The sequence below is a fragment of the Phocoena sinus genome, chromosome 9, assembly GCF_008692025.1.
Source record: "Phocoena sinus isolate mPhoSin1 chromosome 9, mPhoSin1.pri, whole genome shotgun sequence".
Taxonomy (NCBI): domain Eukaryota; kingdom Metazoa; phylum Chordata; class Mammalia; order Artiodactyla; family Phocoenidae; genus Phocoena; species Phocoena sinus.
Window position 1 is genome coordinate 97,590,791 of NC_045771.1, and position 24,905 is coordinate 97,615,695.

General features: G+C 43.2%; 1 protein-coding gene across 4 annotated transcripts in view; it reads left to right on the plus strand.

The window, feature by feature from the left end:
• Nucleotides 1-7,305: 7,305 nt before the first annotated feature.
• The window catches only part of OGDH (oxoglutarate dehydrogenase), a 76,166-nt gene continuing 58,566 nt past the window's right edge, over nucleotides 7,306-24,905 (plus strand). For 2 of the 4 annotated variants that reach the window (XM_032643845.1, XM_032643844.1), the window contains exons 1-2: nucleotides 7,306-7,398; nucleotides 20,925-21,173. In XM_032643845.1, coding sequence (XP_032499736.1) covers nucleotides 20,952-21,173 — 222 coding nt within the window. In that variant the 5' untranslated portion in view covers nucleotides 7,306-7,398; nucleotides 20,925-20,951. Of the gene's footprint in view, nucleotides 7,399-19,796; nucleotides 20,030-20,924; nucleotides 21,174-24,905 lie in introns of those variants that run through there. The other 2 variants (XM_032643842.1, XM_032643843.1) reach the window with 2 other exon arrangements.

The window sequence follows — 24,905 nt, forward strand, 5'->3', positions numbered from 1 at the left end:
CACTAGGATGGCTACTATTAAAAAAAAAGAAAGAAAAACAGAAAATAGCAAGTGTTGATGAGGATGTGGAGAAACCGGAACCTTTGTGAACTGTTGTTGGAAATGTAAAATGGTGCAACTACTATGGAGAATTGTATTGAGTTTCCTCAAAAAATTAAACACAGAATTACCGTATGTCCCAGCAATCCCACTTCTGGGTAGATCTCTAAAAGAACTGAAAGCAGGATCATGGAAAGATATTTGCACATCCATATTCATAGCACTATTCACAATACCCAAGAGGTAGAAGCAACCCAATGTCCATCAATGGGTGAACAGATAAGGGATAAACAAAATGTGACACATATATACTATGGAGTATTATTCAGGCTTAAAAAGGAAATTCTGCAATGTGCTACAACATGGATGACCCTTGAGGACATTAGATAAGTACAATGGTGGTTACAAGGGGACTCGGGGGAAGGGGAGAATGGGAAGTTGCCTAATGGGTACAGAGTTTCTGATTTGTAAGATGAAAAAGTTCTGGAGATCTGTTTCACAACACTGTAAATGTACTTAATGCCATTCAACTGTACACTTAAGAAAGAGAGAGACAGAAAAGGAGCTGGCCGTGTGATAACAGAGGCAGGCATTGGAGTGAGGCAGCCACAAACCAAGGAATGCCTGGAGCCACCAGAAACTGGAAGAGACAAGCAATGAAATCTCTCCTAGACCCTCTGGAGGGAGCACAGCCAGCTGACAACTTGATTTCGGACTTCTGCCCTCTCTAATTGTGATAGAATGAGTTTCTGTTGTTTCTAATCCAGTATGTTTGTGGTAATTTGTTATGGTAGCCACAGGAATCTAATATAGCGAGTGTCTGGTCAGATGTGGGATGGGATACAGAAGAGTGGCCAAGGAAGGTTCCCTGAGAAGATGCTGTATGAGACCCTTAAGGGGCATGTTACATGGATACCTGAGGAAACAGTGAAAGCCCCAAGGCTGTTGTGTGTCTCGTGAATTGAGGAAGCTCAAGGAGGCCAGTGTGGCAGGAGGAGAGAGAGTGAGGGGGAAAGTAGGAGGAAATGAGGCCATAGATGGGCGTGGGAAGACTAGGTAGGGTTCTTAGACCATTTAAGGACCTTGGAAAATAAATGAGAACCTCTTAGGTGAGTTTTGAGTAAGGAATGACTTGACCTGTCTTGGATTTTTTTTAAATAAATTTATTTAATTGTTTGTTTACTTTGGGCTGCGTTGTGTCTTCATTGCTGCATGCAGGCTTTCTTTAGTTGCGATGAGCAGGGGCTACTCTTTGTTTTGGTGCACAGGCTTCTCATTGCGGTGGCTTCTCTTGTTGCGGAGCACGGGCTCTAGGCACACGGGCTTCAGTAGTTGTGGCTCGTGGGCTCTAGAGCACAGGCTCAGTAGTTGTGGCACATGGGCTTAGTTGCTCTGCGGCATGTGGGATCTTCCTGGACCAGGGCTCAAACCCGTGTCCCCTGCATTGGCAGGCGGATTCTTTTTTTTTTTAAAAGTATTTTAATTTTATTGGAGTATAGTTCATTTACAGTGTTGTGTTAGTTTCAGGTACACAGCAACGTGATTCAGTTAAACATATACATATAATCTTTTTTTTTTGGTGTGTGTGTGTGTGTGTGTGTGTGTGTGTGTGTGTGTGTGTTATGCGGGCCTCTCACTGTTGTGGCCTCTCCCGTTGTGGAGCACAGGCTCCGGACGCGCAGGCTCAGCGGCCATGGCTCACGGTCCCAGCCGCTCCGCGGCATGTGGGATCCTCCCGGACCGGGGCACGAACCCGTGTCCCCTGCATCAGCAGGCGGACTCTCAACCACTGCGCCACCAGGGAAGTCCTGTCTTAGATTTTTAAATGATCCTGTTCAGGCAAAAGATACTCACTGTAAAACGTAATCAATGAATACAAAATATTTTTGTAAGTTATGTTTAATTTCAGTGAGGCCTTTGTCCATCTTGCAGTTTACAGGAAATTCAGAAGTTAGAAGACATCATGAGGAAATAATAAGGTAAATCCAGAATATGGAACAATTGACTCCAACCTTTCAAAAACTAAAGCCAAAAAAGGGGCGGGGGGAAGTGGGAGAAATATAAATACTAATTTAAGAAACTAAAGATGGATAATACTAATTAAGACATGAACCTTGATTGGACCTTGGTGTGGTAGAATGTCTGTGAAGACCTTCTCCAACAATCCCTCCTATCCCCATGTGCACATGCTGCTCTTCCCACTGAGGAGTGGAATCCATTTCCCCTCCACTGGAATCTGGTTTTGACCCTGTGACTTGCACTGACCAATTCAATGCAGTGGAAGAAAAGCTGTATGGCTCTGGCGCCTGGACCTTAAGAGGCCTTGTGGCTTCCATTTTCACTCTCTTGGAACCCAGATGATATGAGATCCAGCCTGAGCCACCAGTTAACAGAATGAAGCTCTTTTGGATCCTTCAGTCCCAGAGGAGCTGCCTCAGTCAATACCATATGGAACAAAGATGAGCTGTCCCCACCAAAACCACTCTATGCAATTATGCCACTGGAAAAAATGAAGATACTCCTTATGAACTGATATATTTATAAACATTTCCAGGATATTTTGCTAAGTTAAAAAAGCAAGGTGCCGAAGACAGTACATAGTATGCTATCTTTGGTGTTTGTATTTGCATGAAAAATGCTGGAAGAATATATAAGACTATAATATAAGTGGTTACTTATAGGTAACATGAATATTCAGCAAACATACATCAGTATGGCTGTGCTGTGTAAACTACAGAAATACTTCTGTCCTAGTTAGTAAATGGCCACTCTCCAAGCCCCTGAATTCCCTCCATCTCTGCTCTCCTCCTGGGATACCTGATTGCTCCATGATCCAACAAATAAAGAGTTACCCCTGGCAGGGAAGGGGTCTGCCAGGCCAGCAGATAATGACGTGGATGGTAACAGGGGTGGTGCAAGGGAGACTTTGCAAACTAGACCTTTTAATATCTTTCTGATTTCTGAACCAAATGGATGTGTTACCTAGTTAATAAAATATATTTTAAAAACAAAAGCAGTGCTACCGTGATTCTCTATCACAGCACCTTGTTTTATGGATTTCAAATCATCAATTTCTGTCTTGTTGGTTTACCCTAAAAGGTCAACACTATGACAATACAGATCCTGCCTGTCTGTTGTGTTCACTTCTGTATCCCCAGCACCTAGACCCAAACTGGTAGAAATATTTGTTGAATGAATGCAGAATGTATATTTTGATGAAAAAGCATACTGAACAAAAGCCACAGGATGCAGTGAAGGCAGTGCTCAGAGGAAAATTTATAGTTGTAAAAGCCTGCATTAAAAAAGAAGAAAGAAATCAATAACCTCACTTTACACTCTGATGAACTAAAATAGAAAGAATAAAGAAAAAAAGCAAACTAAACCCAAAGTTAGCAGAAGGAAGGAAATAATAAAGATTAAAGTAGAGGTAAATAGGGAATTCCCTGGCAGTCCAGTGGTTAGGACTCTGCACTTTCATTACTGAGGGTGCAGGTTCAATCCCTGCTCAGGGATCCTGCAAGCTGCACAGCACTGCCAAAAAAAGAAAAAGAAAAGAAAAAAAGGAAAAAGAAAGTAAGAAAAAATGGCAAATGAGGCTATCTTAAAAATTATATTTAAAAAAGTAGAGGTAAATAAAACAGAGAATAGAAAAGCAATACAGTCCATGGAAGGTGTAAGTTGATTATTTGAAAAGATTAATAAAATTAACAAGGCTTTAGCTAGACTGACAGAAAAAAAAAAGGAAGATATAAATCACTAAAAAATCAGAAATTTGAGGCATTACTACTGACCTAACAGAAATAAAAAGAATAAGAGAGGGCTTCCCTGGTGGCGCAGTGGTTGAGAGTCCGCCTGCTGATGCAGGTGACACGGGTTCGTGCCCTAGTCTGGGAAGATCCCACATGCCGCGGAGCGGCTGGGCCCGTGAGCCATGGCCGCTGAACCTGCGCGTCCGGAGCCTGTGCTCCGCAACGGGAGAGGCCACAACAGTGAGAGGCCCGCGTACCACAAAAAAAAAAAAAAAAATGCTTGACATCATTAGTCACTAAGGAAATGCAAAACAAGACAACAATGAGATCGCCTCACACATACTAAGATGGCTATAATACAATTTTTAAAAGAAAATAAGAAGAGGATGTGGAGAAATTGGAAATGTCATGCATTGCTGGTGGGAATGTAAAATGGTGTGGCAACTATGGGAAACAGTTTAGCACTTCCTCAGAAAGCTAGACATAGAATTACCATATGACCAACCACTTACACTCCTAGGAAATACACAAAAGAATTGTAAACAAGTACTGGATGGATACTTGTAAGCCAATGATCATTGTAGTGGAACCATGAAGCACCTGTGGGACCTTCCCAGGGACAGACCCCAGTGTCCCCTGCCTCTTTTTTTTTTTATATTTAATTTTATTTATTTGGTTGCACCGGGTCTTAGTTGCGGCAGGCAGGCTCCTTTAGTTGCAGCACATGAGCTCCTTAGTTGTGGCATGTGAACTTGTAGTTGCAGCATGCATGTGGGATCTAGTTCCCTGCCCAGGGATCGAACCCAGGCTCCCTGCGTTCGAAGTGCGGAGTCTTAACCACTGTGCCACCAGGGAAGTCCCTCCCCTGCCTCTTGTTCGTAGAAAAGCTTTAGCCTCCTAGGCCCACCCCATGTTCCAAAGAACAAATTTAATCAGAGAAATGCGAAAATGCAGAAACAAAGGAAAACAGTCAAAACAAGACCAAATAATAATAGTTTAGCCATAAAACAAAGGCAAGGAAGGACCTTTAGTTCCTCCTCAAGGGCCACAGATAATACTCTGAACAATCTCCCTGTTTTGCAGATACGAAAACCCCTACTAGGTGGAAGAAGTTAACTCCATGCTGACCACAAGCACATAGACCTCAGACCAGTTGGAACCAGGTTGATGTTGCTGACTCCCGAAATACCACCTAGTTACTCCACCACCAACCAATGAGAAGAATGTCCACGAGCTGACCAGGCACCCTGCAACCCTCTCCCCTACCGTTGCCTTTAAAAACCCTTTCCTGAAAGCCCCTGAGTTCTGGTCTTTTGAACATGAGCTGCCTTTTCTCCTTGCTTGCCCTTGCAATAAATGCTGTATTTTCTTTCACCACAACCTGGTGTCAACCCAGTTTCGCTACCAGTCTGGTGAGCGGACCCAAGTTTGGTTCAGTAACAGCAGCAGTATTCACAAAAGCCAAAAGGGGGAAATGACCCACGCGTCCATCAACAGATGAATATATAGACAAGGTGCAGTATAGCGCTGTAATGGAATATTATTCAGCCATGAAAAGGAAGGAAATTCTGACCCATGCTACAGCATAGATGAACCTTGAAAACATGCTAAGTGAAATAAGCAAGACATAAAAGGACAGATAAATACTGTATGATTTCACTTATATGAGGTAGGTGGAGTCATCAAATTTATAGGGACAGAAAGGATAGTAGAGGTTACTAAGAAACAAGAGGGGAGGGGAATGGGACTTTATCACTTAATGGTTACAGAGTTTCTCTTTGGAGTGGTCATGGTGGCACAACATTGTGAATGTGATTAATGCCACTAAATTGTCCTTTAAAATGACAAATATTATTTCTTTTATATATTTTACCACAATAAAAAGAGAAAGGAAAAAAAACACTGAAGTTTTTTCCTTGGTTCCTTCACTTTCTGTCTCCAGATCCTTATCCCACATATCAGCCCAATTTTGTTCTTTCAAGCACTTATACTTCCTACATAAAAAACAAAAAAGAGAAAAACACCTCCTACTTTGCCTTTCCCTTTTAGAAATTTAGAAATCGCTCTAAGTCTATCACACCTGTGAGCAGGTGGCAAAGTCCTCAGTTTGAATTTCAGCCCAGATTCAGACACTTGTGTCCTCTATGGAGCTTTCCTGGTCAGATCCCTATGGTCAGATTGCTGGCCTTTGTCACCCCAGTATCCCTGGCTATGCCACATGACACAGCCCTTGTCTTCAAGTTTTGGGGAATAAACACCGAAGAACAATTCAAGACAGGGTGGAACAGCGTTTCCCTAACGTCAGTCATTTGGATGCCACCTTCCCATACTACTATCTAGTTAATATAGTCTTAAAATGGAAAATTTTATTACAAAAGAACACTTTTTAAATTATATTCTCTTTTTTAAGATTTTTTTGATGCGGACCATTTTTATAGTCTTTATTGAATTTGTTACAATACTGCTTCTGTTTTATGTTTTGCTTTTTTGCCTGAGGCATGTGGGAATCTTAGCTCCCGAACTCAGGGATCGAAGCCGCAACCCCTGCGTTGCAAGGCGAAGTCTTAACCACTGGACCACCAGGTAAGTCCCCAAAAAGAAAACTTTTTATTACTGCAAATCAGAAAACCAGTATCACTTGCCATAAATGTCAAAGATAAACTGTCACAAATCAGACAAAGTTACTTAAGTTCTACCTATATTATTATTATTATATATTATATATATATTTATTATATTTATATATATTTATTATATTATATATATTATTACTACCTATATTATTATCCACCAAAAGTTTTCAGCCTAATTTCTTATCTCTCTTTGTCAAAAAAGGGAAAGAAGAAAAAGTGGAGCTAAGGATACACTAGCACGAAATGAGGCTTTCTCCTTGCTGTAATGAAGATAGAAGAACTGCAAGGGCTTTCTCAGTATGTGATTGACTACAATTTACCATATTTCATCAAATCTGACCGTTTTCCCCCCACATTTTGAAATAGAGCAGCATCTTACGATCGAGGTGTCCTAGTAACACAGTTTTTTCTTTTTCAGCAGTAAGTAAAATAAGCTCTGAAAGCAGATGACCATTTGTATTCGATGAAATGGCATGATACACCGTCCAAGCAACGTGAAGGTCCCCGTGATCCCGCTGCGGGAAACCGTTGTGTCGGCGCTCGGGCTTCCTGGTTCTCACTCCCCCGGGCCACTACCTGCTGCGCCTCGAGCGCGCCTTTGCCGATCAAGTTTCCTTTCTGTCTGGCAGCACAGACTAGGTCAGCTCTCCATCAGAGGACTCCTGACAGCCCACTGCAGGAGACACTACTTAGCAACGTGCAGACCCCCTTTTCAGACCCGTCACGCGTCCCGGTAGGGACCGGCCGGACAACTCCCGGCCGCAGCCTGGGTGTCTGCACTGCTCCCCCAACAACGCGCCAAGAGCAACGAGGCCGCAACTCTGTGACGTCAAGACCCCGCTCACGAGTTAGGGGCGGCCCCTCTCCTCCCAGGGCGGGGCGGCGTGCTGACGCCACACGCCGGGGCGGGGCCGAGAGTTTGGTGCCCCGGGGTGGGGTGTCGGCGCCTCATTCGGGTGGAGCTGAGCCGGAGACAGGTAGGTTCGGGCTGTAGCCGGGCTCGGCCGGATTTGGGAGGCTCCGCGCCGGTCGGGCAGGAGGCGGGGGTCGCGGCAGGGAGCAAGGCCGTCGCGTCCTCGTTGCGGCCGGCGCCCTGGTGACAGGGAGTGAAGCTGGCTGGAGCGGGGCTGACGGGGGGAGGTGGGTGGGACGGGGCCTGACAGACGGGCGTGGCAGCCAATGGCGCGGCGGGCGCCTTCTGGCGGGCGGAGATTGGCGGGTGCGGGCGTGCGCAGAGGTCGCGCGGGGCGCGGAGCGGCGCTCCATTGGCTGTAGCGGGCAGGGGGTGGGCCGCACGGCGGATGTGAGGGAATGGGCGCCGCGGCGCGGGTGACCCCCAAGGTCGAGGAGGCGTCACGTGGGAGTCGCCCGGCAGTGTCCTCTCCCCACCCGGACGGATGGAAGGGTGGCACGGCCTTGAAGAAGCGGCTGCGAATTGTGGGCAGTCCTCCCTTTCCCCAGAGCGCGGAGACGCTGGTCGGTTTCTGTCCGGGCTGATCCTTCGCTCCTGGGGTGAACCCTTGAGGAACGGATTACCCCGCAGTACCCCCACTTCTTCAGTACCCCACCGTACTAATCCTCCCTGTGTTCCTTGGGGTGACTCCCTTGAGGAGCGGATTACCCCTCAGTATCCTCTGTGTTCAGTACCCGCTATATCCATCCTCCCTGCCCTTTCCTGGGGTGAACCCTTGAGTGGATTACCCCGCAGCATTTACCTTACTCAGTATCTCTACTGTACTCAGGACGCACCGTACCCATTCTCTCTGTACTCCTCAGCGTGATGCCCCTGATGAGTGGATTACTTTGCCGCAGCATACCGTACTCAGTACCTATATACTCAGGATCCCTCCATACTCAGCACCCTCGGTACCCATCCTCTCTGTGAGCTCTTTGGGGTGACACCCTTGATGAGCAGAATACCCTGCGGTACCCTGCCGTGCACGGTACGCCACCATACTTCTCTTTCTTCCAGGGGTTTGATAGCTCATGTTGAGATGAAGTGCATTTCCTCGAGGAACACACTAGTGTACCTTTTCCCTTTTACCTGATGTCGGTGTAAGTTGGGTACGGAGACTTAGAAAACCAGTGGCGAGAGACGAGTAGATAAGAAACTGCTTTCTCTGCTTTTTGCCCAGAACAGATGACTCAGGCCTGAGGTGTGAACTCTGTCCTGGGGTTTCTCTGCGCCTTGTTCTGCAGTCCTGCGCTTTGAAGCAGGGACTAGAGGCCCACTTTCAGGTACACTGCTCTGAGCACCTTTAGGATGAATCACCTGGGATGAAGTGTTGTTTGCACTGTGTCAGGACGTGCAGCAGTCCAACCGCACAGATTTTTGTGCAAGACCTGCGCGGTATGAAAGTATATAATACTGTTCTAGCTTTGCATATTAGCTGAGGACTAGCTCTTGAAAGTTGGAGAAATATCAGAGTATCCTGATTATATTTTTGAGAGCAGTTTCCAAGTTTCGAGTACTTTTTTTTTCCTTAACAGCTTTATTGAGATACAATTCATGTATCATACAATTCACTCTTTCAAGTATGCAGTTCAGTGGTTTGTAGTATATTTACAGTATACAGCCATCACCAAATTTCAGCATGCGGGATCCGGGATCCAGCCCCGCGCCCCTTGCAGTGGAAGCACAGAGTCTTAACCACTGGACTGCTGGGGAAGTCCCAAAATTCAGTTACTTTTAAAGACTAACTTTAATTTCAGAAATATGAATTTCTGTTGATTTCGTTTAAATTTGAATGCACAGTTTATTAAATGTGAAATATTTACCATGTTTATTACATGTATATCTTGCGTATACATCTATGTGTTTCACATCTGCTTTTAATCAGTCTTACTCCTCACTGCCCCATTTGACCAAAGTACTGTATCATCTCCATTAAAATTTTTAGGTAGTTTTATTTTGGGATAATTGTACAATTATTGAGAAATTTATTTTAGAATGGTATAATTTTGAGAAATAGTACATGCAAATCTATTATATGCAGTTATAACAGATGGTACAGAGAGGTCTCAGTGTCCCTTTACCCACTTTTCTCAAATGATAACATTTTACAAAAACTACAGTATTATATCACAACCAGGTATTGACATTGATAACAGTCAAAATGGAGAACATTTCTATCACCACAAGCATCCCCCTGTTACCTTTTTATGGCCATACCCACTTCCATCCTGCTTCCAATTCCTTAGCTTGTGGCAACCACTAATCTGTTTTCCATTTCTGTAATTTTGGCATGTCGGGAGTGTTACATAAGGAGACTCATACAGTAAGTAACCTTTTGCGGTTGGCTTTTTTAATTTAAGCGTAATTCTCTGAAAATGCATGCAGGGTGTTGTCTGTGTCAGCAGTTTGTTCCTTTTTATGCATCCAGGCTATTGATGTACCACAGTTGATTTAACTCTCCAACCATTGAAGGACGTCTGGATTGTTTCCGTTCTTTGGCTATTAAGCTGTTATAAACATTTATATACAGGTTTTTATGTACACATAAGTTTTCCTTTCTTCGAGGTAAATGTCCAGGAGTGTAATCACTAGGTCATATGGTGGTTGCATGTTTAGTTTTTTTTTTTTTTAGAAATAGACAAACTGTTTTCCAGAGTGACTACCATTTTACATTCCCACCAGTAATGTATTTGTGACCCAGTTTCTCCATATTCTTGCCAGCATTTGGTGATGTTACCATTTTCTCAAATTTTAGCCATTGTAATAGATGTGTAGTGATTGTGGTTTTAATTTGCATTTCCCTGATGTCTAATGATATTGAATGTCTTTTCATGTGTTTATTTGCCATGGGTATATCCTCTTAAGTGAAATACCTCTTCATATCTTTTGCCCATTTTATAATTGGATCATTTGCCTTTTTTAATGTTTCATTTTGAGAATTTCTTATACGTTCTAGTACTTTCCTGGATATGTGGTTTGCAGATATTTTCTCTAGTCTGTAGCTTGTCTTTTCATCTTCTTAACAGTATCTTTTGCAGAGCAAAAGCTTTTAATTTTGATCAAGTCCTGTTTATGAATTTTGTCTTTTTTTTTTTTTTTTTTTTTTTAATGCGTTACGCGGGCCTCTCACTGCTGTGGCCTCTCCCGTTGCGGAGGACAGGCTCCGGACGCGCAGGCTCAGCGGCCATGGCTCACGGGCCCAGCCGCTCCGCGGCATGTGGGATCTTCCCAGACCGGGGCACGAACCCGTGTCCCCTGCATCGGCAGGCGGACTCTCAACCACTGCGCCACCAGGGAAGCCCTGAATTTTGTCTTTTATGTGTTGTGCTTTTAGCGTCAAGTGAAGAACTCTTTGCCTGGCTCTAGTTCCTCTTACATACTTTTCTAAAAGTTTTATAGTTTTGTGTTGTACGTTTAAATCTATAATCCATTTTGAGTTGATTTCTATATAAGGTGTGAAGTCTAGTTTGAGTGGTTTCTTTCTTTTCTTTTCCTTTCATTCTTTCTTTTTTTTCCCCTCCCCATAGGTATCCAACCAGCAGCATTTGTTGAAAAGACTGTTCTTTCTCCATTGAATTGCTTTTGCTCTTTTGTCAAAAATCAGTTGGTTGTGCTCATATGGGTCTGTTCTAGAGTTCTCTGTTCTGTTCCATTGGTCTTTTTGTCTATTTCACCATCAGTAGCACAAGTCTTGATTATTGCAGTTACATAATAAATCTTGAAATTAAGTAGATTGGTTCTTCCCACTTCATTATTCTTTTTCAAAATTGTTTCAGCTGATCTAATTCCTTCGCCTTCCCATATAAATTTTAGCATAATCTTGCCTATGTCTATAAAAATTCTTGCTGCGATTTTGATAGGAATTGTGTTAAAGTTGTTTATCAATTTGGAGATAACTTCTCTACTATGTTCAATCTTCCAATCCTTAAACAAGGTATGTCTATTTATTTAGGTTTTTTCTTTCCTTCATCAGTGTTTTCTAGTTTTTAGCATGCAAGTCCTGCACATGTTTTTTTAGACTTACACTATTTCCTTTTAAAAAATTTTTGTTTTCATGTGTCTGTTGATAGTTTGTACAAATACAGTTGTTTTTTGTATATTTATCTTGTATCCTGTGACCCTGCTGAATTCACTTATTAGTTCTATAAGTGTTTTTGTAGATTCCTTGAGATTTTGTCATAGATAATCATGTCATCTGCAAATAGTAGTAGTTTTATTTTTTACTCTCTGATATATATGCTTTTTAGTTCCTTTTCTTGCCTTATTGCTCTGGCTGCAACTCTCAGTGCTACGCTGAGTAGTAGGGATGAGAGTGGACATCCTTACGTTGCTCCCAGTTTTAAAAAGATGCGTTCAGTCTTTCACCATTAAGTATGTGTTTGCTGTAGACTTTTGTGGATGCTTTATATTAAGTTAAAGTTCCCCTTTATTCCTACTTTTCTGAGAGTTTTTATCATGGGTGTTGAATTTTATCAAGTGCTCATCTGCATCTATTGATATGAGCGTGTGATTTTTTTCTTCTCTAGCCTGTCAGTATGGTAGATTACATTGTTTTTTGAATATTGAACTAGCTTACATCCCTGGAAAAAACCCCGTTAGGTCATGGTATATAATTGCATTTATATATTGCTTAATTCTATTCGCAGTATTTTGTCAAGGTTATTTATTTGCATCTGTATTCATGAGGAATATGAGTTTAAAGCTTTTTTTTCCTTTTTCTTTTTTCTATCTTTGTCTGGATTTCATTTCAGGGACATACTAGCTTCATGAAATGAATTGGTAAGTTCTCCTCCTTGTATTTTCTGGAAGAGATTGTGTAGGTTTGGAGTTAATTAATCTTTAAACGTTTGATAGGATTCTGTAGTGAAACCATCAGGGCCTGGAAATAACGTTTTCTTTTTTTTTTCTTTCTGCACTGCGTGGCTTGCAGGATCTTAGTTTCCCAACCAGGGATCGAACCCATGCCCCTTGCAGTGGAAGTGCAGAGTCCTAACCACTGGACTGCCAGGGAATTCCCTGGAAATTACTTTTTCAGGAGCTTTTAAATTACATGTGAAATTTCTTTAATAGTTATTTCAAATTGGGTGAGTTGTGGTAGTTTGTACTTTCGTTGAGTTTCTCTATATCCTTGCTGACCTCATGTCTAGCTTTTCCATCTCTTGTTGAAAGGGGGGTTGAAGTTTCCAACTATAATTGTAGCTTTGTCTTTTTCTCCTTTCTCTTTTATTGGTTTGATTCACATATTTTGCAATTATGTTGTTTGGTGTGTACACATTTAGAATTGCTATATTCTCTTAGTGGATTAACCGTTTGTCATTAATATCTCTGTATCTGGTAATTTTCTTTGCTCTGATGTCTACTTTATCTGATAATATAGTCCTGCTTTCCTTTGATTAATGTTTTCATGGTATATAATTTTGCATCCTTTCACTTCCAACCTTCCTGTATTGTTACATTTGAAGTTTCTTATATTATTAGATCCTGTTGTTTTATCCATTCTGCCAATCCCTGTTTTCTAATTGGTGTATTTAGGTCATTTACATAACATATCAAGTAATTATTGATATGTTAGGACTCAAGTCTGCCATTTTATCCTTTATTTCCTTTTTTGTTTTTTGTTCCTCTGCTTTCTTTATCTTGACTTCTTGTGGGTTACTTGAACACATTTTTAAATTCTTCTTTTATTTATATGTAGTGTTTTTGAGTATATCTGTTTGTGTAGCTTTTTTAGTGGTTGTCTAGGTATTATATATACATAGTTTATCACAGTATACTGATGTCATCATTTTATCAGTTTGAAGTATAGAAACCATATCTCTGTTTACATCACTTTATCCTACTCCACTTAAAATTGTCTTTTAACACATTTTTGACTGGAGACATATTACGGCCACAGGCGTTAGTTTCTGCAAAAATCCCCCAGTCAGTAATGTGTTAAGTATTTCCTTTACAGATATATCATTAGAACCACATCAGATGTGTTGAGATTTTTGTTTCATCAATTACCCATCATTTAGAAGACTTCTAGAGGAAAAGGAAATTATATTTACCCATATATTGTCTTTCTGTTGTTCTTTCTTTTCTTCATGATGTTGCAAGATTCCTTTTATCATTTACTTTCTGTTTACAGGACTTCCTTTAGCCATTCATTTGGTCTTCATGCCAGTAGCCATTCATGCCAGTAGGTCTTCTGGCAGCAGATTTTTTTAGTTTTTCTTCATCTAAGAAGATCTTTATTCCCCTTTTGTTCCTGAAGGATGTTTTTGCTGGATATAGGATTCTGGATTAACAGTTATTTTCCTTCAACACTTGAAAAGTGTTATGCCACTTTCTCCTGGCCTCCATAGTTTCTGGTGAGAAATATGCTATTCAAGTTGTTTGTAGTTTTCAAAAGCTTGTGATGGGTCTTGGAGTGGATTTCTTTGGGTTTATTTTGTTTGGGGTTCTCTCAGCTTCTTGAATCTATAGGTTTATGTCTTTCTGCCAAATTTAGGAAGTTTTCAGCCATTATTTGTTTGAATACGTTTTCAGCCCCTTCCTCTTTCTGCTCCTCCTGAGGTTCTGATGACATTTATATTCAGCATTAGGTCTTTTGTTATAGTCCCACGTGTTCCTGAGGTCCTGTTCTTTCTTTTTTCCCCCAGTCTGTTTTCTCTGTTCCGATTGTGAAATTCCTTTCGTTCATGTTTGTTCATGTTCATATTCACTGTTTCTTCTTTCTTCAGTTTAACCTATCCATCAAGTTTTTTATTCTGGTTATTGTAATTTTCAGTTCTGTAATTTCCGTTTGGTTCTTCTTTATATCTTCTTTTTCTTTACTGAGGCTTTCTACTTTCATTTGTTTCAAGTATGTTCCTAGTTGCTTGTGGAAGCATTTTGATGCTGGCTCTTTGGAAATCTTTGCCAGATAATTCTAACATCTGTGTCATCTTGGTGTTGGTGAGCTTCCTCTGACACTGCTGGGGGGGTGGGCGGTGCTCCCTGGTTATGGAGGTAGAGGCTCCTCACCTGGACTCCTTGGTATCTGTGGGTAGGGGACTCCTTGTTACTGCTGTGTGGGTGTAATTTCCCAATTACACCTTTGGGATTCCACCCTGCCTGGGAAGGGAGAGGTGCTGCCCTGTTATTGCTGGGCGAGAGTAGAATCCAGGCTCCCTCCTAGATTGTTGGGGTGGGGAGGGTGGCTCATTGTCACCTGGTGGGGATGGAAGTCCCTGATCTCCTCTGACACTACCAGGTGGAGTGGGAGTGGGCCACAGTGTTTCTGTGGGGTTGGTTGCAGTAGAGTTGTTATTGTCTAAAAATATTCTGTCCTGCTAGGCTGCCCCATTCCTGGTCCTTTGGCCAGAGAGGGCAGGCTTTTACTGTAGCTTTTTTTTTGGTCTACATTAGTTGGTATTTCTGGGTTGTCAGCTTCTTCAGCATCTAGCCTGGAATATATGAGGCAAAAGGAAAACCGAGAACTCAATGCTCAGTCTTTTGGGACCCCGAGGCCCCTTCCCAGTCTGTCTCCTCTCCACCTTTCAGAGTCTTATGTTTTGTTTTGTGTTAAATGAAACATCTCATGTTTTTAGCTGCATTTAGTGGGAAACAGAAGTCCTGTATGTGCTTTTTAAATTTTTAATAAATATTGACAAGTGTCCTTGCTTTCCATAAAAATTTAATAATTTCTACTTTAACCAACACCTTTAAAAAGTGCCTATTTACCTATACCATACACCACTGCATTCAGGGCACCTTTGGAAACACAGTGCCGGTCTGGGCAGGATGGATCAGTCTTCAGACCCATGCACTGAAGCTTGTTTGGGGTTCCCACTTCAGAGGTGGAAGTCCCCCCCAGCAATCTGGTCAGCTACCCACTCCAAATTTACTTCTGTTTAGTTTTACCTTGGGAACTTCAGCTTTTTAAGACATATCATTAGTTGTGGGGTGGGGTTTTTTTTTTTTCTTCTGGTAGGTTGTAGTCCTTTAGTCATAAAAATACTTTAAAAAAATAAATTTATTTATTTTTGGCTGTGTTGGCTCTTCATTGCTGTGCGCAGGCTTTCTCTAGTTGCAGTGAGTGGGGGCTACTCTTCGTTGCGATGCACGGGCTTCTCATTGCAGTGGTTTCTCTTGTTGCGGAGCACGGGCTCTAGGTGTGCGGGCTTTAGGAGTTGTGGTACGCAGCCTCAGTAGTTGTGGCTCACAGGCTCTAGAGAGCAGGCTCAGTAGTTGTGGCGCATGGGCTTAGTTGCTACACGGCGTGTGGGATCTTCCCAGATGAGGGCTCAAACCCGTGTCCCCTGCATTGGCAGGCAGATTCTTAACCACTGCGCCACAAGGGAAGTCCCATAAAAGTACTTTTAAAGTGTGCAAAGTTCTTTCATGTTTGTATTATAATTACAAAAAACATTGAGGGAGCAGAAGTGATTGCATCCTTCACTTTATGGCAAAGGAAACCAACACAGATCAAGTGATACATTTAAGGCTCACACAGCAAGGAAGAGTCACTCTGCCTGTTTGCCCTGCAGGCTCAACCACCGTTTCTGTGTAATAATGGCAAAATACCTTTGTAGTTTAAGAGTACTCTGCACTACCTCTCAGTCCCTCAGTTTATGTTTGATGGGGCATCACAAGTGAAAGACATTGCATTCTCTTGAGATTCTCAGCCACTAAAAGAAAATTGGTACCTGTGCTCTCCGTGTACATAATGTCTTTGTATCACTGCTAAAACTAGAATAATGGATTAACAGCGCTAGGTATGTAACAAGCATTGTTTTCTTGATTCATCACGAAAATCTTAATGAGTCCAAAACCAAAAGAAAACAAAAAACAAAAAGTCTCTCAAGGTAAGTTTTTTTAAAATGGTTCTTAGGCAACACACAGTGGTAACAGTCATTTAATGATGCATGTGCTTTTCCCTAAAAGACGCATGTCCTGAGAAATGCCCAGGCTGTTTTTGCCTCTTTAATTACTCCTCTGCCTAGCCAGCATGAGGGTGGTAGACGTCAGCAGTCAGTTTATCTCCTCATCCTGTGAATGGGGAGGGGCCTTGGGTAAGATGTGTGCTGCCTGACTGGGGAATGTCCAGGCACAGATAAACTGTTTTATTTTCCTAAGGGCAGAGCACTGAACCCTTAAAAACAAATTTTGCTTTGGTTTTGGGGGTTTTTTTTAATGTTATTTTTCTCAAATGTATAGATTTATACTTGCATCTTGAAATTAATGGGTTACAGATAGTGTCACTTTGTGTACTTTGTTGATAGGGATAGGCTCGTTTATGTTTCTTCTTAGACTTTTTTAAAAACAACTTTATTGAGGGGCTTTCCTGGTGGTCCAGTGGTTGGGACTCCATGCTTCCACTGCAGAGGGGCACGGGTTCGATCCCTGGTTGGGGAACTAGGATCCCGCATGCCACGCAGTGTGGCAAAAAAAATAAATAAAGTTTAGGTTTGGGCAAATCTGTTCACAAACATTTAAAAACAAAAAACTTTATTGAGGTATAATGCATATACCATACAATTCACCCATTTAAATTGTACAATTTAACATTTTACAGTATATCATAAGGTTGTGAAACCATCAGCATTATCTATCAATAGTTTTAGAACATTTTCATTCCCCGCCCCCCCCCCCAAAAAAAAAAACCCATACCCATTAGTTGTCATGTCTTATCCTTGCTACCCCCAGTCCTGGGCTTTCTGTCTGTATCAATTTGCCTCTTTTGAACATCTTCATATAAATGAAGTCATACAACATGTGTTTTTTGTGTGTGAATGACTGTTTTCACTTAAAAGTTTCAAAGTTCATCTGTGTTGCAAGAGATACCAACATTTCATTCCTTTACATTGCCTAATACTATTACATGGTATGGCTATACCACACTCTGTATACCCATTGATCAGTTGATGGACATTTGGGTTGTTTCCACTTCGGGGCTCGTATAATGCTGCAGTGAACATCCGTGTACAAGGTCTTGTGTGGACGTATGTTTTTGTTTTTCTTGGTTGTATACCTAGGAGTGCAGTTGCTGAGTCATATGGTAATTCTATGTTTAACTTTTTGAGTAACTGCCAAACTGTTTTCCAAAGTGACTGCACCAGCTTACATTCCCACCAGAATTGTATGAGGGTTCTAAATTCTTCACGTTCTCTCCAACACTTGCTTGTGTTGATTGTATCTAATCTAGTGGGCATGAAGTGGTATCTTGTTGTGGTTTTGATTTGCATTTTTTTCCCTAATGACTAATGATGTTGAGTATCTTTTAATGTGCTTATTGGTCATTTGTGTATCTTCTTTGGAAAAATGCCTGTTCGTATCCTTTGGCAATTTTTTAAAAATTAATCAATTTATTTATTTGGCTGTGTCGGGTCCTAGTTGTGGCACGAGGGCTCCTAGTTGTGCTGCATGTGGGGTCTTCCCTGTGGCATGCAGGATCTTTAGTTGTGGCACGCAAACTCTTAGTTGCATCATGTGGGGTCTAGTCCCCTGACCAGGAATCGAACCTGGGCCCCCCTGCATTGGGAGCGTGGAGTCTTAACCACTGTGCCACCAGGGAAGTCATTTTTGACAATTTTTTGATTGGGTTATTTTTATTTTCATTATTGAGTTGTAAGAGTTCTTATCAGCTCTATGATTTGCAAATACTCCTTTTACTCTTAGACTGTCTTCTCTTTTTTGATGGTGTCCTTTGAAGCACGGAAGTTTTTATTTTGATGAAGTCCAGTTTGTCTATTTTTTTTGTTGTTTGTCCTTCTGGTGTCCTAACTAAGACACGTTGTTTGTCTCAAAGCTATGAAGATTTATTCCATTTTAACTTGGAAGTTATAAAACTTCTAAGAGTCTTACAGTTTTAGCTCTTACATTTAGGTCTTTGATCCGTTTTCAGTTAATTTTGTATATGGTGTGAGACAGGGGTCCAAACTTCATTTTTTCACATATGGATCTCCAGTTGCCCCAGCACCGTCTGTTGAAAAGACTATTCTTTCCCCACTGAGAATTTTTGGCCCCCTTGTCAAGTAGAAATATTGTTCTAAACCACAAGTCAGAACGCTTGGACTTCTTGGACAACCCGAAGCTTTCATGAAAGTGTTTGAACTATTCAGTGTTTCTACCAAAATGGTGCACTATTCGTAATGTTGACTCTGGAATTGGAAGGATGGAATCTGAACCTACCAAAATCTGAAATGTATATATACCTGCTGTCTGCTCTGTGGGTCCATAAGATCGTGGATAGAGAACAGCTGTTCTTGGTCTTCCCAGGGTGGAGGCCGAGGATGTTGAGCCATCTGCTGAAGGGCAGGTTTTCCGATGAGTCATCTTAAGGGAAGTTTGAAAATTGCTAGTAACAGTGCTCGGCAGCACTGAGCTATTTGTCAGATTCGGTGACTGTAGATAGCTAGGTAACGTGGTTTGTTTATAGTATCATATTGGAAGGACCGCACTGGGAAGAACACATGAAACGAGCAGTTTTGTGCTTGTCAGTGTGGTGCCTGTTAATTGGGTATCGCAGCAACTGAATAATGACAGTTAATGGTGGTGATGATACTAATGGAGGTAATGATACTGCTGTGTTCTAGGAGAAAACCCCAGCTCAGGGGCCATCGAGTGTTTCAAGCTGCCTAGATAATAATGACATTGGAGGAAAAAAATGAGTGTTTTCCTTTGGACCTGAATTTTTAAAAAAAATTAACGTGGAAAGCAGCAGTAGTAGTATTTTTGCCATCAGTGTCTTTCTTTGTTTGCCTGTTAGAGAAAATGGGAGTATAGTTGGAGGTAGGAAGAACTACTGAAGTTACTTAAGGTTAAAAAGAAAAGGAGTTAAGATTGCATTCTATAGCAAAATATAAGCTTGTTCATCTTTAAATTTTAAGGAACAAGTTTTTGTTTGTTGTTCAGTTTGTTTTTAAAGTACCTGTTCTGCTTTTCCCTTTTGCTGACCTGTCTTTTCTGAGCAGGAGAACAGGCCAGACACTCTCTCTGTCAGTGTCCTTTATGCGTATTCTGATCGTATTTGGCTTAAGAGGAAGGGTTCGTATAAACTGTATAGAGGATAGTTTATGTAACATTTATTTCTGGGTAATTCTCAGCATGTCTCAGAGCTTGGATTTCCTTCAGGCAGGAGTGGAGGTGGGGTGTAATTCCAACTTGACAGCCCAGGCACTTGCTTTAAGGCAGATTTAAGGGCAACCATGTGTTAGGCCAGCAGGCACCGTATCTCAGGGCAGAGGGCTGTGGTGAACCTCGTCCCTGCCCTGGGGCTCCCTTTCCCTCCCACAGCCTCTTTCGCTTTGACTGGAAGGTGCTGGGATCTTTATGGGGAGAGGAACTGCACAGTGTCCTTATCCCTTCCTGACTGGGTCCCCTGGAGGCATCTGGATTCTGACTGGTGCTTGGAAGTGGTTCAAGACCCCTCTGGGGACAGTCTAAACTCTTTCATGATCTGCTGGGTGCATTAGCTGCTTTTGTAAAATGGCTAGCGTATATAGAGTTACATACTAGATTTAGTAAAATTACAATCCTCAAACTCAGGGTCTGTTCAACCTTGGGGAAAACTTAAACTCAGAAAGGTGACCTGTAAAACAGAAGAGCTAGCGCCTGCCTTCTAGGGAGTTGGTGGGGTTCGTGAAGAATCCTAACATGTCAAGTTGATGACCACAGAGCGCCCCAAGGTAGGTAGACACTTGTGTAGTCACTGCTGCCCGTGCTTCCTCCCACAGAGCCCGCTCCCAGTCCCAGGAAACGGGGCTCAGGACCCCTGGCTGTCCAGCCAGTCCACCTCTCCTGCCAGAAGAGACGATTCTTGCTCTTCCCCTGTGTTCTGCTCGCCTTTCCACCTCTCTGTCTTTCCTCCTCCTGATTCTTATATTTAGAAAGCCTGCCGTTCCGCCTCTCCAGAGCAAAATCCTCCCTGTGCTCCGCCCCTTCCCCAAGCTTTCCCAGCCACCGGAAAGGAACACCTGGGAGGAGCGGCTTCTCCCATGGAGTTGTGTTGGCATTTTCTGTGCCTCTCAAGCGCTCAGTGCTGTCGCTGTAATTTTTAATTAAAAAAATTTTTTTTCTGCTGCTCAAAGATAAATTATTTGAGGGTGAGCAAAATATTTTTCCAATGTCTCCGTGTTCTCCAGAATACCGTGAGTCCAGCGGGTACTCGGTAGTCTCCGAATAGATTAGAAAGTATCTTTCTCATTTTATAATTACATTAATCTAATCATTCATTAATCTTTGTTGCCTTTGCCTATAATTGTTTTATACAACGTATAAACTTACAGAGCGTCACATATTTATCATGATATATCGTATCCCTCAAACTAGATCGAAACTTGGAGGGGAAGACCATACCTCTACAGCTGTGTTCTCTCCTCCCCATGTGGAGCACAGGCCCTGTACATAGGAGGTTGTTCAGTTTGACTACCTCATGCTGTGTCGTGCTCTCTGAAGCAGGTCACGCGGCCACAAATGCATTTACAGGGTCTTTCTCCTCCAGCCACAGTCTGCGAGGTTTTCCCCCAGTAGCCTTGGCTGCTACAATGCTCTTTCTAACTTTTCTTTCTTTTTTTGGTGCAGACAGTCGTGAGAGACTTCAGGACAAGAATGTTTCACTTAAGGACTTGTGCTGCTAAGTTGAGGCCATTGACGGCTTCCCAGACTGTGAAGACATTTTCACAAAACAGACCAGCAGCAGCTAGGACGTTTGGGCAGATCCGGTGCTATACTGCCCCCGTTGCTGCGGAGCCCTTCCTCAGCGGGACTAGTTCGAACTATGTGGAGGAAATGTACTATGCTTGGTTGGAAAACCCCAAAAGTGTACACAAGGTAAGGCTCAGAGGAGCAGGTGTCTTCGTGTGTTTGGAGTCTTGGCCGATGGTGGCTGGCCGTCCAGGTAAGTGCATGTGTTCTGAGGACCGTCGAGAAGGAAGGCAGGCAGGTGGCTGGAAGCCCCACCGACCTGAGTTCTCTGCGTCAGCCCAGCTCGGCCGTCACACCAGGCCCAACTGGAACCGCCTTCTCTGGAGGGGCGTGTCCCTCTCTCCGTGTGCGGCGCGCTCAAGGCCTTGCTCCCTGGAACAGCCAACGTGTTAAGCCGGCAAGGATGTAGAGGGCACTTGCACCACTCCCAGGCTGTCACCAAGGCTGCTGCAGGATGATGATGCTGCAGAAAGGAAGCCCACAGAAGGAGAGGCCCCGCAGGAAGCTCCTCTGTCCCGCTGTCCTCGGAACACCTGAAAACCATTTCATGTGATTTCTGTATAAATGACATTTTAGATCAGTATGTTCACGTTTTTCTCTTGTATTTGAAAGTAAATTCTGTGAAGGCTTCCTTCTAATTTCTCTGTGTTAACCAGTGAGGCTCTTCCTTAGAGCCTCTCTCTTCACACGTTTACTTGATACAGAGCGTGCCTAGTGGGAGAACTTCTTCACAGCATTTTGGCCAGTGATATTTATGGGTTTTGATGACTGTTTCTTGGTTTTCAGGTCAGGCAGCTGGCCCAGCAGAAGCTGGAGGGTAGATCCCCAAGTTGCTCAGACTCCTTGTGCCCCATTGCGGGGTGTGTGAAGGAGACAGTATGTGTGAGGTGCTCAGGGTCTGCGCAGAGGAAGTGCCCACCGGAGGCTGGCTGTCGTCACTGTTGATCTGTCTCTTTCCTTGTGAATTTTGGGGACTTGTTATCTAAAGGCAGCCTGCTTCCATCGGGCCCTTGAGTGTAAGCTTTACCCTTTTACCCTGAAGCACTAGTGACATTTAGATTGGGTACATTTGACTGCGGGAGCCACCAGCCCCGTTTCATCAGGAATGCCGCCTCTTGGTCTGAACCTCCTTGCCCAGCAACGTTTCCATGGCAACCTGGAAGCTGCATTGCTCCATGAGCAAGATGAGACCTGGTTTCCTATGGGAGGAGATCTGCGGTATGTTTCCCAAGACTGTAGACAAATGCACTGCCCGGAAAGAAGTGCCTCTGCCTGTGATGTCAGATATTAGCGGTTTCTGAAGACAGTTACTACAGGGTTATCTCTCAAATAAACTTAGCCCAGAGGTTTCAGAATCAGACTTTCATCTTGTGTCCAGGCTGTCCCTTGCCTTCCTTTTCTCAGACGTAACCTCTTTGTGGAACCAGCCTAGTCTTCTTAAGTTATATTTGGTTTTAGGGAGAATAACACATGAGTGAGCTATTGCAAGTTAACAGGGATCTAAGTTGGGGAACGTCTGTGTGTGAATGCCTGGTGTCACGGGAATGGGTTGCAGTGGTGAAGCACACTGTGGCTCTGTGGTGCAGAGCTCTGGAAAGTGGGGCTGAAAGCATCACAGTGGCTGTTACCATTATTAGTATTTGTATTAATATCGTTATCGTTATTGCTTTAAAAAAATTGTTTAGGGCTTCCCTGGTGGCGCAGTGGTTGAGAGTCCGCCTGCCGATGCAGGGGACACGGGTTCGTGCCCCGGTCTGGGAAGATCCCACATGCCGCAGAGCAGCTAGGCCCGTGAGCCATGGCCGCGGGGCCTGTGCTCCACAACGGGAGAGGCAACAGCAGTGAGAGGCCCACGTACCACAAAAAAAAAAAGCAACAACAAAAATTGTTTAAAAGAGTTATTCTGTAGAGCAGTTTTAGGTTTATAGCAAAATTGAGGGGAAGGTACAGAGATTTGCCATGTACCCCCTGCCCCCCACATGCAGTCTCCCCGCCATCAACATCCCCCACCAGAGTTACAACATTTGTTATAATTGATGAACCTACATTGACGTGTCATCATCACCCAAAGCCCATAATCTACATTAGGGTTCACTCTTGGTGGTGTGCGTTCTGTGGTTTTGGACAAATACATAATGCCATGTATCACCATTATAGTATCATAGAGAGTATTTTCACTGCCCTAAAAATGCTCTGTGCTCCACCTATTCTTGAAAAGGATTTTTTTTTTTTTTTTTTTTTTTGCTGTACGCGGGCCTCTCACTGTTGTGGCCTCTCCCGTTGCGGAGCACAGGCTCCGGACGCGCAGGCTCAGCAGCCATGGCTCACAGGCCCAGCCGCTCCGCGGCATGTGGGATCCTCCCAGACCGGGGCACGAACCCATGTCCCCTGCATCGGCAGGCGGACTCTCAACCACTGCGCCACCAGGGAAGCCCTTGAAAAGGATTTTTATCACATGGTGTCGAGGAAGGTAACACTTGGGGGTTCTCAGGCTGCGTGGGAGGGTCACCGTGTCCATCTGTCCCAGGGATGAGGACAGTACAGTGAGAGGGCTACTGACAGGCACAGATGCAGCCTGCTGAGGAAGAATGCAGAGTGAGGACTGGGTCCTTGGGCTCTGCAGGTCAGAGCAAGCACCTCTTTAGCACCTCTTTGAGAGATTCTGCGGGGGATATGGGTAAAGGATCTCAAAAAAGGACTTTTCAGTTTAATAAGAGAATACACGCAGGTTGGCGTCTTTGGGCCAGATTTTATGTGCTGGTTTCTGTTGTCAGTATTCTCCAGGGGACACAGCGTCTCCTTGAGGGAGAGGGACAGGATGGTGTAAATCAGTGGACATTTACAATGGCAGTGTCCCTCTGCGGCCATCCCAGCAAAGTAGACTTGATCGCCTCTCCAAGTTGAATTAGGCCCAATACCTGTTGTATGCTCATTTTTTGAGGGACAGGATCCAGAGCTTTCATCGGATTTTCAAAGGCATTTGTGACCCACGGAAGGCCTTGGAAATCGTTGGTTTTATTAAGAATGCTTTGTTTGTGCTCTGTGTTAGAAAAAATAGTTTAGGGAGAGATAAAGAAAATTAGGTTTTAAGATTTAGATTGATCATCTTTCTGATCTCTCATTTCTGCATCAGATAAGGGATGTCACATTCCTTGTCCTGAGAGCTGGTTCTGTCATCATTCTCTTCCCTCCCTTTGCAGAGGGCTTATGAGGAACTGCTAGGACTGAATTTGTGTCCAGCAGAAACAGCACAGATTTAGTATCTCCCCCCTCCCTGCTCTGCTTTCCTATTATTTTTTAAACTTTTTATGGCGTTTTCAAACACACAATAGGAGTGTCAATTACAAATTGACACTTAGCATCTACCTCTACAAGGATCAGATTATGAGCTCTGCAGCTGCTGACCCTCAACACCCCCTGAAAGGAGTTCAGGGGGTGGAGATCAGGAATGAAGCACTCTGTGCTCTGGGGAAAGCTGGGAGAACAGGTCTTCAGATAGATATCTTCAGGAGAAGATTTTATGAGCCCAATTCTGTCATCTCCCTGTATCTAGAGAAGCACTAAAATCCGTCATGGTGCCGTCTGCTCCTCGTGACTAGCAGAAACCTTCTGCAAAAAATGTGTGCTCGATTGCATGGACTCACCCTTCATGAAAATCACAAATATACTGACCTTCCCCCCACCTCTTTAGAGCAGTTTCTTGGAGCTCTCTGAAATGCTGTCTCTCGGGCTATAGTCCTCATTTTGCCGCAAATAAAACTTAACTCACAACTCTCACGTTGTGCTTTTTTTTTTTTCTCCCAGTTGACAGGAGTGTGAAATGAACCTCCGTGAGGAGACCCATCACACAACTTCAGT